The sequence below is a fragment of the Haemorhous mexicanus genome, chromosome 7, assembly GCF_027477595.1.
Source record: "Haemorhous mexicanus isolate bHaeMex1 chromosome 7, bHaeMex1.pri, whole genome shotgun sequence".
NCBI classification, from domain to species: domain Eukaryota; kingdom Metazoa; phylum Chordata; class Aves; order Passeriformes; family Fringillidae; genus Haemorhous; species Haemorhous mexicanus.
In genome coordinates this window covers 33646272-33660926 of record NC_082347.1, presented here as the reverse complement: position 1 = coordinate 33660926, position 14655 = coordinate 33646272, and the positions used below count along the sequence as shown (strand labels likewise).

Genomic DNA, 14655 nt, shown 5'->3' with positions numbered 1-14655 from the left:
TATATTATTTCTACAGTGAAGAATAGTCTTAACTATGGGCCTAGCAGGTGTTGATATCCTGTAACCTAATTGGTCTTAGGAGCTTTGACTTGAGTAACCTAGTGAATCTACTGTGTAGAGACTTTTATCCTAGAATTCCATCTTTAGAGAATACTGTGAAGTAAGAGGAATTAATATGCAAGAGATGGTTTGTGTTAAACAACTACTCACTGGCAACCACTTCCCTATGTCTCCAGTGTGGAGCCAGCCATCTTTATCAATTGCTTCTGCTGTCTTCTCAGGGTCTTTCAGATAACCCTTGAACACATTTGGTCCTTTAATGCAGACCTGTAGCAAGCAGAGAACACTGTTAGTCACCAAGTCTTATGTTTCAGTATTTCTTGACATGCAAGGCGATGGTTCCTACCTCGCCTTCATTGTTAGAAGAGAAGTAGCTCATTTCTTCCACATCATCTAGTTTTATGATATTACAAGCCAGAGGGGCTCCAACATGGCCTAAGAGGAAAAAAAATCAACAAAAAGACTGCAGTGATAGTAGATACTTACTGGGTTTGTTCACTGCTTTAACATGAACCAGTATTATTTAAAGGAGTCTGGCATCAAATGTTCAAGCAAGTTGTTGCAATGCCATTTTCAGACAGTTAATGTAGGACAAATAGCAGGTAAGTCTTGATGCTCAGAGCACTATTGGTGCTAATCTAATCTACCACACCAGCCACAAACCACTGAACCACTCATGCCTCCTCAGGACCCCTCTCATAGATCCTGGTATTCATTTGCATTTCATCCTCATTATGCTCTGCAGTTACTGTGTTCACAAAGATGGTGACTTGAGTCTGAATTTAGAATATCCAGTACTGCTAAGATAAAAGCTAACTAAGATAAAAGCTAAGTCTTCAAGGTCCTTCAGGAAAATAGTCAAGTATCGTGTCTAATATTTTTGAGTAAAACATATCATTTAGGAGACAAAGCTAGTTTCTTAAGGCCATTTGGGAATTCCCTATCCAGTTTGCTCAGCTCTCTCTATTCCTTTCCTATATTCTGGGACAAAGTCTAAACTGACCTATGACACTTTACACTGGGGTTCCTCATCTGGTTGAGTCAGGAATTTTAGTACCTATTAAACAGACAGGTGACTGCTGCTACCAAGAATCACTTTGAGTACCCATGATTTCATTTTCATTAAACTAAAAGCATTACAGCACCTAGGCTTGAGTGCCCCTTTATGTGGACAGCTCTGGGAGACTTCACAAGTCTCAGCTCCCATACCTGTTGTCCAGTCTCCAGGCATTGAGAAAGTGGATCCAGCTGAGCATTCAGTCTGGCCATAACCTTCAAAGATCTGTGCGAGAAAGGATGAGTATTCCTTGAACATCAAGTCCTTGGTGTGAAAGGCCTCAGTTTCAACTGTGCCTGTGCTCAAGTTTTCTTAGGAAGGAAGCCAAAACAACCTTTGCCTTTAAGATATCTCGATCTTATTGGTGTAACCAGAAATTAAAGTTCACCTATCCAACCTTTGCTTTGGTCACCTCATTTTCTCTTCTTAAATGTGCTACATTGGGAGCTCATTGACTGTCAGAATAAGCCACAAAACTCAGAGGCAGCTGCCTGACTATGAGTACTGCATGTTCCTATTTCTCCTGCTCTATTCCTCTTCTCTGAGCCTACAGCTTAGTTTCTTGGTAGTTGTAGTTTAAAGTGGGCCCTGCAGAATTTTTTTTCTTGTTACAATTAGCTCAGATGAAGCAGTCTGTAAATGCCCAAGACTGACAGCATTTTCCCCAGGAACAAGCTGAGCCAGACCCCAGCGATATCACTGGTCACTCATTTGTGCATTTGTGCACTCATTTGTCAAACAGGGTTTACTTTAAAAGAAAACTCAGCTTACCTGACAGCCTAATGCTGCTCTAAGAAATGTCAGGACAGAGGGAGATATAGGGGCTGCACCTGTCACCATGATACGCACTCTTCCACCCATGCTTTTCTACAAGTAAAAAAGAAGCCATCAGATCCTCCAATATTACATTGCTTAGCTCCCTTACACTTGGAATAACTTACCTGAATTGGTTTGAAGACTAGCTTGTCCCAAATGCTGTCATTTCGAAAGATGCCCTGTTTTATTTCAGCCATCTTCATAAACACAGCAAATTTTAACAGGAAATTCTTTACTGGGGTGTTTGCACCACTCTGGATCTGCAAGGAAAAGTACCGTGACTTTTGGGTTTAACTCACATCTGTACATCTCATTCTTGCCTTGTTAAGAGGCACCAAATCTTACTTCAATGTTCTAGGGCATGTCTTCACCACTGCAGTACCTAGGAGGTGACCCAAAAGGCAATACTAATTCACATTTCTGCTGAAATACTACAGCCATAGCTCTGAGGAACAGGGATCCTGTTGGCTGTGCACTTGATTCATTTGCATTACAAAAGTAAACACAACTTTTTTCTCTTAACAGCAACAAACTTAGCCCAGTCATGACTGGATATGCTGTTCTTATATTCCCAGAACTCTTTCCATCTCCTCAGAAAGGATTCTAAAAAATTCTTCTTGCCAAGGGGCAATTAACTAGTGGTGATGTTATGACACATTCAATATTATTTTGTATTTTTATGCTTGTTTGGATATATGAACACAAAGGAAAGATAGCTAAAATTGCTCACATACCTTGTCATAGACTCTGTTGAGAAGTCTTGGTACAACTGGAAATAGTGTTGGCTTCAAGGTTTTCATGTCATCTGTTAGCAGCTTGATATCTCCTTGAAAGAAGCCTACTTTTGCTCCACAGCTGTATATCACAGTCTAAAAATTGACCAGACTAACCTCAGTCAAGCAGAATTCCTAGCTTTACTAGCCATAATTATTAATCTATGAAAAGCAGCATGATTTCCAGTGCCCAGTTATTACAAAATAAGGAACATTATTGTGTGAATAGGTTTTGAGGACATACACATTGCTAATGTCTTTTACTATAATTTGGTTTATAAAAGCTCAGATACATGTAAATCTACATACCTGCACAACTCTCTCAAACATGTGAGCCAGAGGAAGATAGGAAATGGCAATATCTGAACTTGTGCACTCAATTGTGTTCTAGAGGGAAAGGAAGTAGAAGTAGGTTAGCATTTTCTATGCCTGCCTGAGTTACTTTTAAGTAGAAAGTAAATAAAATTGGAATCAATTTGAGTACTTTGAGACAGATACTTCCAATGACTGAAGCAACTCAGGCTCAGGCTCATCCATCACCTCTTCAAGATTTGCAGTGGTCACTCAGCCACACTAAATCGAAATTAGTTTAATGTTTTGGCAAGTCTTGAAATAGATGGTTTAGTACTCTTGGTATTTAGGACTGACTCATTCTAGAATAACTTCTGTGTAGGAGTTCTTGTTGAATTCAAAGCAAGTTTCTTGCAGTAGTATTGTCTCATTGAAAAGGGGGCACTTAGAAAAGCATCAATTTCTGGGAGTGAATGGTTTACAGAAAATGCCTGCATTAAAGCTGGTTTCATGACTGAGGGACATATCCTGGACAGTAGCTTACCTCTGTGCATCTAAGGAAGGCAGCAGCATTTGAAACAACGTTCTGATGTGTCAGCATGGCTCCTTTAGGGTTACCTTTGGAGAGATCAAGCAAGGTGAGCTGTGGCTCTGACTGCTTCTGCTGGCAGTTCCCATGTCTTTTTTGGCTCAGTTTGAACTATCTCAGTACTAGGATCAGTCCCAGCAACTATTCTCATAAGAGATCACAAATATGCCTCATCTTGAGTGCTTTCAGCCATAGATATTACATAAAGGAGATGGATACTGAAACAGCAGAGCAATTGGGAGTAGCATAGAGAATGCTGAAACAAGATTTTTGCTTTAACCCCTGTGGATCAAAATACACAGTTGAACAACCAATCTCTTGAACGTTGACTGCATTTTTCATAGGGTAAGACAACATGACTTTGGCTTTTCTTGCTCCCAATTTTAAGAAGCTTTATTGTAGCACACTTGACTTGTAATGACAGTATCCCAAGTAAAACTGCAAGAGCAGTTTGACATTGCTCTGGTAATTTACTGGTTTACTTCCATGTTCATAGGATTTCTTTACTTTTGTGCAGGGAAGCTGCATGGAGAGGCTCTTTCAGTGGGGAAGCATCACTATGAATTCTTACCTGTGGTTCCACTTGTAAAACACACAACAGAAAGGTCTTCAGGCTTAGGGGGCTAGAGAGAAAAAGCCACATAAAGTCAGCGTGAGGATTATGATGGTTTTCTGTAACTACATACAGTTCCTAACTGTCATGAATCAGGAATTCTGGTTCACAAAAAAAAATCTGCCAGCCTCCTCTACTAGAAACATAGCAAGAAGTCCTTCCCGAGACTAGTTTTACAAGTCTATAGCTGTTTCATAGAGATACTTACAACTGGTTCTTTGATGTTGTTTCTTCCCAGCTCCTGTGTTAGAAAAAATACACAGTTTAAGAGATATGCACAATAGGTGAATAAGTAATTGCATTTCAAATGCAACATCTGTTTTACTACTTTGCCTGTTGAAACTCTGTCTCATTCAAACAGTGACCTCTTCCTGAATCCAATACACATAACTCTGAAAAACTGTCTGCTGCAAGTGTGGAAAGGACACATTTGAATGTGTGGAAAGTGATCAGAACTACTTTAGGAATTTGAAAGTCTTGAGTAGAGAGGTTTCCTTTTATTTGATGTAGGCCACATCTCTTTACATTCATGCAAGCTTAAGCCTAGTATTGGGATGTCTAAGCAGCCAGTAATTTGCACTTACAGTTCCAATTAGATTCAACTGCCAGCTTAGAAGCCTGATAAATCCTGTTATAACAGGATCACAAATTAGGCTAAGCAAGTCTTGGCTGTTCACAACACATGGACACAACTTTAGTCAACTGTTTGAACTCTGCAACTCTGTTTAGCTAAAGATATCAAGTTTCAAAATGACTGCTCATTAAGATGTCAAGTATAGGCATGATAACTGGGTAATGCTTACATTAAAGTGTCATTGCTGCCACAGAAGATCAAGATGTTTAGCTGGCAAAGTATTACAGAAGCTTTCAGCCACCTACCTCAACCTCCTGCAGTGACAGAATTTCAATTCCCACTTTAGCTCCTCTGTCCTTGAGCTCTTCATCAAAGAGATCCATGAGAACAATAATCTTCAGACATGGGGTCTTTTTGTCCTCACAGTTCTTAAGCAAGACCTCTGCCTTTGAAGGTGTGTCACAGATCACCACACTTATGTCAGCTACAGAAAAGAAATTATCAGAAATCTGTTTAGAAGACATGAGGCCAGTGACAGCTCAGCAGCACATAATTTTAGAACATAACATTGGTTTGGTGCCATTTGCATTTGTTCATATGGCTTCAGTGGCTGTCTTACAGTGCTGAGAAGGTTCCTCCTACCATACTCAACTGATTGGGCAAACCTGATGTTCTGGCAATATAAAGTAAGGGCAAACGCTGAGGAGCTGAAGAGAAATATCTTTGCTCACAACCAAGATGGGTGTTGAAACTTTTGGTATTGCCATGATGTTGTTTAGGTTTAGCCATCTTCCTTAAATCAAAAGAAATTAAGGCCAAATTGAAAGAGGTAGCTAAAATTTGTGAGTTAATACTTCAGGTTCCCTGTAGATGCAGTTACAAAGGCCTTTTCCTTTAAGTTAGCAAAGGAACTGGATTTGCCTGAGCCTGCCAATTCCCAGTTAGACTGGTAAATTACAGCTGTGTAATCCCAAGTCAACACCTTTTTCCAAGATTCACCACCATAACTGTTGAAGTGGTTTTGCTTGGCAAATCCTATTTTTGGGATGGATCCCAGATCACTGTAACAGTGGATATTTACTCCCCCCATCACTCTCCTAAGACTGGGGAAAGAAAGTCTGAAGATTTATTTAACTTCCTTGCCAGTTTGTTCCATGTTGGCCTGCTAGATGTTGCTTCTGTAGAACATGCAATAACCAGATAGATTAAACAGATTTAGGCAAATCTTTACCCTTCCCTCCTCCACTCTTTTCATCCTACAACTTTAAATCAGACAGACACACACATCTAGTCTTAATTTGCATGCAAGTCTGTCTGCATTGTCTGATTATTTGGCAGTGTGGGAGTTCAAGATTGCAAAATCTCAAATAGCAAATAGTTGAGCACTCTGACTGCAGAATGATCCACAGGATCTAGCAGATCCTTCAGTGGTCTTGCAATCAAGACACTAGGAGACATGGAAAGCCCACTGGATTCTTGTAGGCATTGAACCATGTGCTCTGCAAAGTAGCTTCACTAAGTGTCTATAAGAGCAGTAAGGTTAAAGCTACTCTGATTTTTACAAATTCCCTTGAACTTAGCCCTCCCAAAACAAAGTTTCCTAGAAAAATCCTTATGAAAGAGTGGAAGTCAATATTTACCTTTGTTAACAATATATACAATGGCCTCTGGTCCCAGAGTGTCATAGAGTGGAACAGCAACCATTGAGTAGGTGTAGCAGGCATATTCTGAAATGACCCACTGAAAAGAGAAAACAGCACAACTAAGGAAAACTAGGAGCCCTCAAGACAGGATTGCCTACAGACTTCATACAGCTTGACAAGCCCATGCACTTGGCATTGGGGGGATATGGAAGGAGCACATCCATGAGAGTAAGAGTTGTGAGAGGTCATTGTATTACATGCTTGGAATGGTATGTGCTCAGTCAGTAAAAAGGGAATTGGGAAGGAAAAAATTGTGATTGTTCCTGATGTGGCCTGAAGCTGTTTAAATACAGACTCTCCTCTCACCCCAAGGTGTCAGAATAGTATAGGAAAGAATACACAATTTTTTGCTTACCTCTGGCCTATTCTGAGCAAAAATGCCAATAAACTGGCTTGATGATGGTTGGCATCCTTTTTCCAGAAGTCCCGATCCCAGGTATTTAGTTCTGTCTGAAACCTGCAAGATAGTTATTCCCCCACTTTAGTGTTACAAGGCAGTATCCCAAATTAATTCATCTGTCATTTACAATACTCACCTGTTTATATGTCAGCCACTGATAAGGTTGCTTGGGTTTCCTGTAGCCTAGACAGTCACCATTTCCTAATGAAAGAGTTCAGAAAAGCAATTTCAAAGCTCAGTACTGAAGTTGCATAACACTAAAGTGCATAACACTAAACACTTGAAGTGGGAAATGTTTTCTGTCAGGCATTCAGGCAGCTGCATGGAGAGCAGGTCAGTGTCCATAGTCAAGCACTTTGCCCAAACCAAGGTTGTAAGAATTTAGCTTTATCCTTACAAGCAATGCTTCTAAGATCTGGTGGTATTTGTTCAATTGCACAACCCATGTGAGGTTGCAAACCATCACACATTTCCATGCATAGGACTTGTGAAGTGACATGCACAAATTCATATCTGTTGTAAACAGGCAGTAATTTCACAGGAAAACTCACATCATAAGACAAAGGAGAGGTGTTTCCCCCCCAGTTCCTCTGATGCTTTGTGTCTGCTGACTCGTGACTGAACTCTACCATCTTCAGTTTCCGGTGTTTGTTCCTGCCCAGTCTCCTAAACAAGACTAGTACTAAATTGGGACAGGGAGAAATATGGTCACTTGTCTCTCCACCCCACAGAGGGTTAGAAGAGCTTTTGCTAGCCTGCATTATTACCACAGCCAAGACATAAGGAAAAGGATCTTGGAAAAATTTTGTTTACTTGTGATAGACAAGTACTAACCACCAGATGCAAAGCTTACCAGAAATACTCACTCCTCTCTGGAAAACTTCATACAGGGTTTTAGCATCTTCAAAGTAATAAGAAAGCAGGTTGTTATCTGTCAAGAGTGCAACTCTTCTGGCTCCTCCCTAGGAACAAAGCATGGTTATGAAATAGTGCAGATCAGATAAAATAACATTTGTTCCTCAGCCATTCTCTCATCAATCCCATTTAAAACATTTCAATAGCATTGCATTGTTAGGGAAGTCTTTTCCCTTCCTGATTTTGATCTACTCAGTCACATGCAGAGGAATTCTCTAGATGGCCCACCTTAATGTTTAGTTACAGGTTACTGAGAGGCCTTGACTGAGTGTTACCACTTCCCTTCTTACATCAAGTCCAGCTCCAGTTTCAAAGCTGATACAGTGCATTGAAAATACAGGAAAAAGGTCAGTGGCAGCCAAAGCCATCTGGTAGAAATCCCACCTAACCCTGGTTGGAACAAGCTGCTTTTTCTCATCTTAGCTTCTTAAGACTTCCCATCTCCCCACTGTGCTCTCGAGTTGTACACCTGGGAGAGAATGCTGTGCACATCGGACAGGAGAGTTTCCACTGCACCCAGAGTCAGAGTGGATCAGTATTCAGATGAAGAGTGGATCAGTATTCAGATGAAGCTCCAAAACAGACCATGCCCACAAGCAGAGAAAGCATTACCTCAATTCCTATCGACTGCTTGTTCAAGTCAACAGGAGGTAAAAGGGGTTTTGGCCTGCTTATCACCCACAGGAAGATGACAGCTCCAAATGCAATGAGACTGATCAATGCTGGTGTTGGGAGCGGTGAGAATAACACTTGAAGTATCCAGATCATTGTACTGGATCAGTGGAGCCAGAGCTGAACCTGAAACAAATAGGAGGTTTAGTAGACTTGAGTTAGAAGCTTTAATTACCTATGAGCCATGGTTACTTAAGTAGCTTGTTAAACAGTACTGCAAATCATTTCAGCCAGTTTGCCCCTGGAGAATTCTGGTACAATACTGAAGTACACTTATGCAATGTTTTAAGCCTCTTAAGAGATCTTAAGTCACCTGTCCCCATAAATCTTAATCTCTGCTGCATCCACCTCCACAGAAAGCTGAAGCCTTATGAAGTCAGAAAAGGAACAGATTCTTTCCATCCTTAAGTAAAAAAATGTGCCTGAAAAAAACCAGTGTGTAATTTCCCAAATCTATCTCTCCAAGTATAACTAAAAAATGCCTATGGTTCAATGATGTGAATTGTGGAAATAAGAAAATTCCTCAATATTGTAAGTGTTCAATAGGAAATGCTTTTGCTGAAATAGGAAGGGTATTGATAAATTACGTTTGATGCACCTACATATATGTCTGCAGGACAAACAGTATATTCATTGTCAGCTGCTTTTACTGGTCATGCCAGACAAATATTTCAGAGTGACAGTGTGGTCAGCCAAAAAAACCAGCACAAATCAAAATTGTGAAAGTTGCTTTCCACTAGGAAGTGGTGACCTGGAAGTCAATGTGTGCAATGGAAGTCTAATTGGGAAATACAGAAACAATTCTGCTGCTTGCATTCCCCAGTGTATCTTCCTTTAAGGACAGGAAGCAAAATCTGAGAATGTAGACTTTTTTTATAAGACACAGAGACCTGAGATTTCTTCCTGAGAAACAAGCACTTTTATCTCCAAAATGTTCTGATGTGTTTTAAGATTGAATTGCCAAGAGAAAGGACTGCTTTCTGTCTGAATCAACTCAGATCTCAGCAACTTGTATTTGCTAATGTCTAAATATCTATGCAGGACACACCACCTCACACTTTGCAAGATGAATAGCAACACTCTTTCAAACTCCTTCATACAGGATCAAAGGAACCCCACCAGTAGATAATATGTCAGCTATCAATAAATCCCTGTGCAAGAAGAATACCAGGAGTCCTGATGTAATGAGGTCCAGTTACCCTTTAACTATAATTCTAATGAAGTTGAAGGTATTTTACAAACCAATATTAAGCTCAGACAGAACCTGAAGTCAGAATTTGGGTATCTGAGCCCAGACTGCTCATTTAGATTACCTGTATCTGTTTTACAGTTTTGTAGTTTCCAGTGGCAGTGTTAATCAGCAATCCTGGTGAGTTCCCTGGTAAAAAAGGCATGCTTTGCTTGCTCTGCATTTGGATAAGAAAGGGTACCTCAGAGGCTTTTCAGCTAGTCCAAGCTGCCAGATGCACATCACCTACATATCTGAGAAATACCAACTCCCTAGTCCTCTTTCCTACTCTGAATCTTAGTTGCCACATGTCCTTCAAACTCCTGACCTTGGTTTCATGTACTGAGAGTTCAAAAAGATTGTGCTACAGCCTGAAAGGCAGGAACTGGCCTTGGGACTCTGCTAATGGGCAATTCCAGTCACTGGGCATATTGATCCTATGGGAGCATAAACCTGTTTGTAGCACAGCATATCACCCATCTCCCTTTGGACCGTTATCAATTGAGCCTGGATTAAAAAAAAAAAAAAAAAAAACAAACAGCAGAACTTAAATCCAGGTCTGCTGATCAAGTTTACATTCAGGACAAAGCTACTTAGCAGTTTAGGTTTAGCACTGCTTGGTTTGGAAAACTGAAGATTATTAATTAAGTGAATTTGGTAATCAGCTGCTCTTGACACTATATATATCTGGACCATTAATGGAGCAGTTAGCAAGCAGCTTTCTGCAGTGATTAAATTGCTCATGGTTTGTGGTTTATATTTCCTCTTTCACTAACATGAGCAAGACACTTTTTTATAGCATGAGCACTGAGGCAGCTAGGTAGAGGCATCTCCGTTCTCCATCATGAAAGGTGGAATATACAAACTTCATTCCTTTAGCTCAGAGCCCACTGCTAAATCCAAGTGACAGAGCAAATCACATTTGCACCGTTTGTATGTTGGAAGCTTTCTAGACTGACAAAGGAGTTTTCACTCACAGCATTTCACATGACTCTTCCCTGGTCATTTTTCAATCAGCAGTGAGAAAATAGACCTATATGCAAGTACCCAGAGAGACCACAGGCCTGTACAGCTGCACCAGTTTTATTGGCTGAAGTATGCTCTCATCTGCTTATTCTAATAGTACTTTTAAGATGATTTCCCAGAAACCATGAATGATAGGTTGTTTTTAAAATATCGTGCTAGAGGTAAGAAACAAAACTATTTTATTTATGGCACCAAGTCCTCTTCTTTACCTTACTTATATGGCTTACCATTAACACTGTCTGACTAGGTCAGACAGATCAGAGCAGTTGTCACAAATAGCTACTGTCTGTTACATGGACTTGTTGGACAGAAAATTTACTGAAGACACTTGTCTGACCTTTTTCTTATAAGGATCAGAGAACTCAGTAACCCCAAATGCTCCATGCATCAGTAGACAAGTCACTGAAAATTTTTCCATGAAGGTATTTCCCTGTTCTCACTGACTCACTTGCAAAGTAGTTTGTACCAGGATATCTAAGAGGACTGAACATCAAAACCTGAAGGATATGATTTTTTTGCTTGGAGCATGGAACTCAAAGTCCAGAGGGAGCACCTAATCAAGAAATGATCATTTAAAGCAGCAAAACTTTTGCCTTGAGTTTCTGAATTGATTCCACAAGCCTCTTGCATAAAAAGAAAGAAAGAAAGATCAGGCAGTAGTCTAATCCCATTGTAGCCCTCCCAGCATACCTATAGGTAGTCAAGGAGGATTTTCAATTATATTTGAATGAATTTTTAATTTAAAGAAAGACCTGTTGACAAGTTTCTTTAAAGTCTGGGAAGTATTATATGCTCATTAGCTTCTAGGGTAACTCAGTAACTTTTAGTTTTCATGAGCCCACTTACAGCCCTGACTGAGACTACATATGCAGGACTCTGCATATATACCCTTTAAAGATAGAGAGGTTAGTGTTGCATATAAAAAAGCACAGATGCACAAAAACACAGATCTAGGTAATACAAAACAAAATGTTTTTCATATCTGAAAAACTATTTTCAACACCCTTACTTTATTAATAGAATAGTGACCATGTTTTCTTTTACTTTCCAACAATGTTTCCGCAAAAGGGCTTTAGTCTCTTCAATCAAAGCACATAGGGTGTGTTATTCAAGCTGTGGCAAGAGATTGTCAGCAAATTTGTCTCAATTCCCAGAATTAGGACAGTTGTTTCCTATGCCTAGGGCTTTTACTGTAACTATTTGTCAATCCAAGGAGCTTCTAATTTATCACCTCTGGTATCATCCAAATGCCCCTTAATCCTGCTGCCACCAAAGCAGAAAAGCCAGAGAGAGGACAGGAATCTGTACTTGATAGACCTTCCTGTCCATAGTGAGAGAACAGCTGCTGCCTAGATCTGTGCTATGGAACAGCTACAACTGGACTTCAACCCACAAATCCAAGTGCCCTGTGCATACCTAATACCTGATCTATATCAATTTAGTGAAAACAGTGCAGAACAAGAAAAAAACAGAGCATTTTGGACAGACACCCACTTCCACTGCTGGGTAAGTCTGAGCACCAGTTGCCTTTCTAAACATCAGAGGGGTCAGAGGTGGAGTGTCTGAAACCCCTGAGTTCTGAGGGCTCAGAATGCACAAGATGTCTCAAGCCACCTGTTAAGCTTCTTGTGCAAGAAGATGCTGGACAGCTGAAAGTGTACTTCGGTTGTCTGCCCTGATCAATGGTCAGGGATAAGATGCACTAAGCTCCAGAGTCAAAGGCTTCGTTTTTATCAGAAGAGATTACAGTGATACCATTTACAGCCTTGAGTTCAGGAGTACACATTCTCATTTCTACTGTACCTCCCCCTTTACAGCTATTCCTTCATTACCTAGAAGGAATCAAAGTTATTCTCTATGCTCTCCACTGGAAAGTGGCTGATCTTTGTATTTTCAATTACATAAATATGAGGAAAAATCAGTCTCATCTCCATTGCAAGAGTTCATTATGGACAACAAAGCAACCTCTGATACTTGCACAATTTTGGAATCAACAGTCTGCACTGCCTGGGAGAATGTCTTCTGCAGTTACGTACTTTGCATCAAGTTTGCCTAAGCTTTTGGCATGATCGCGACATCTTTTTTCTCAGCATTAGTAAGGTAACACTGACTGTTTACAAGCAGGAAAAGTAGAGTACAGCCACCTACACTAATTAGTTACTTAACCATCAGTAACTCACTCTTTCCATCTGCTTACACAGTGCAGCTCTTGCCTGGTGTCTTCCTGCAGATGGGAGCCACTTTGCCAGTTCTTACTCCTTGGAAACTTGGTATTGCATATTCCTCCTTGATGCAGCTGAAGTCTTGTGTTCCACAGGGTTTAGGAACATCTAACTTTGAGCATCCAGAAGGAAGTTAAAGCACAAAAGCTCAGCAGTGATTTCTGAGCAGAGCCATGCAAAAAACGAAGCAAAATGCTCAGTAACCTGCATTAAGCACAGGATATGCTTCAGTGAGGCTTTGCTTTTAGAGTACCTCTTCAGAGAGTTAGAGCCAAACAGTTCAAGCACCTTTTGATCTTAGCTGAGAAACACCCTGCTAGAAGGTGGGAAGGGACGAGGCCCCAGTAACTTTCAGGAAGCAGAGTGCTGAGGTTTCTGAGCCTTGCTGATGAAACCAATTGAATTCAAGCTTTCAGTATGTTTAAATAGAAAGGCCATTTTTTAAAATAAGGAAATTTACTGTGCTGGATATTACTGCCTCTCCATCAGGAGGGCAACAACATCACGACACTACTTAGTACTAAAAGTTATTTTCTCGGATAAATTGAAAAGCCAAGCTTTCATATAGTCTTTATATCAGATTTTCTCTTTGAAACTAACTACTCAGAAACATGCACCACTGGCCCTTTGAAGCTTTTAAGAATTTAAAATACAGTCAGTATAGCAGGTTCTGTTACTGTTTATCCTATTGGATAACACAGGTTCACTTCTTGCAAAAGTGCAAGAGCATCAAAAAAATGCATTCATGCATCAAAACTATATTAATAGGAAGTTTTCTCTAGTGATAGGGCATGGTATTAAGAGCAAGGACTAAAGCTTGACTTGAAAATTCACATAGAACTGCTAAGAAAATTAGAATATTATCATTAGGCACCTTAGCCACACAGAGAAAAGGTAGCACCTAAAGTTTCTAGATATTAATGTCCATTACTTCATATTATCACAGCACTTCAATTATGAGGAGCAAAGAACAAACACATATCTGAACTTAACTCAGCCCAAGGTCCACTTTTAACTGATAGCACACTATCAGAGATTTCCTAGGAGGCTCCTGAAAAACTCATTATCTCCAACTCTGCATCTAATCACTGCATTTGCCCATGTGAGTAACAGCAAGCAAACTCATGAGCAATAAAACAAATACAGTAAAACTTCATTACTTACACAGAAAATCTGGCAGACCATGTATGGAGATGAGAACTAGTGAGTAAAGGCACCTACCATTTTGAATATAGAGTAGGAAATCAACCTCTTCTCCTTAAGTAAAAGGGAGTCTTAGCAGCACAGTACAAAACCAACATGAGTGTTGGATACCACTTAGGTAACACTCATGTTAAAAACTACAGCCAGTTTCTTGTTCCCATATAAATAAATCAGCAAGCAGAAAAGCACATTAGCAATCAATTTGGGCACTTTTAGGAGGGGAGCTTTAAGGGAGGAACTTGCATGGGGAAACTGGAGTGATTTAAAAAAATAAACCAAAAAAACCCCCAACAATCCATCCACACAAGAGGAAATAATTGAGCTTTTTTTGTTTGTTAATGAAAACAGCTTGAAGTAGATCTAAATGAAAAGTAAACCAAAATATTTTGAAATTATATTTATAGTTTATTCTTTCTAAGCTGTTTGCTATTATCTTTTCTATGTATAAAGCAGTAGCAATTTTCTCTCTATATCTGCATCTATGTTATGGTGAGCAAAGCTTTGTAGCCTGTA

The 14655-nt window shown here is 39.9% G+C and overlaps 1 protein-coding gene across 2 annotated transcripts in view; it reads right to left on the bottom strand.

The window, feature by feature from the left end:
- Positions 1 to 14655, bottom strand: part of ACSL5 (acyl-CoA synthetase long chain family member 5) — a 29946-nt gene that overhangs the window by 2977 nt on the left and 12314 nt on the right. For both annotated transcript variants that reach the window (XM_059851965.1, XM_059851964.1), the window contains exons 3-18: positions 8404 to 8589; positions 7730 to 7838; positions 7013 to 7077; positions 6832 to 6933; positions 6414 to 6513; positions 5079 to 5257; positions 4408 to 4440; positions 4158 to 4209; positions 3542 to 3615; positions 3016 to 3093; positions 2668 to 2802; positions 2059 to 2193; positions 1889 to 1984; positions 1270 to 1342; positions 407 to 495; positions 211 to 327 (exon numbers count right to left, since the gene is read on the bottom strand). In XM_059851965.1, the coding sequence (XP_059707948.1) occupies positions 211 to 327; positions 407 to 495; positions 1270 to 1342; positions 1889 to 1984; positions 2059 to 2193; positions 2668 to 2802; positions 3016 to 3093; positions 3542 to 3615; positions 4158 to 4209; positions 4408 to 4440; positions 5079 to 5257; positions 6414 to 6513; positions 6832 to 6933; positions 7013 to 7077; positions 7730 to 7838; positions 8404 to 8559 (1593 nt within the window). In that variant the 5' untranslated portion in view covers positions 8560 to 8589. The remainder of the gene's footprint in view (positions 1 to 210; positions 328 to 406; positions 496 to 1269; positions 1343 to 1888; positions 1985 to 2058; positions 2194 to 2667; positions 2803 to 3015; positions 3094 to 3541; positions 3616 to 4157; positions 4210 to 4407; positions 4441 to 5078; positions 5258 to 6413; positions 6514 to 6831; positions 6934 to 7012; positions 7078 to 7729; positions 7839 to 8403; positions 8590 to 14655) is intronic.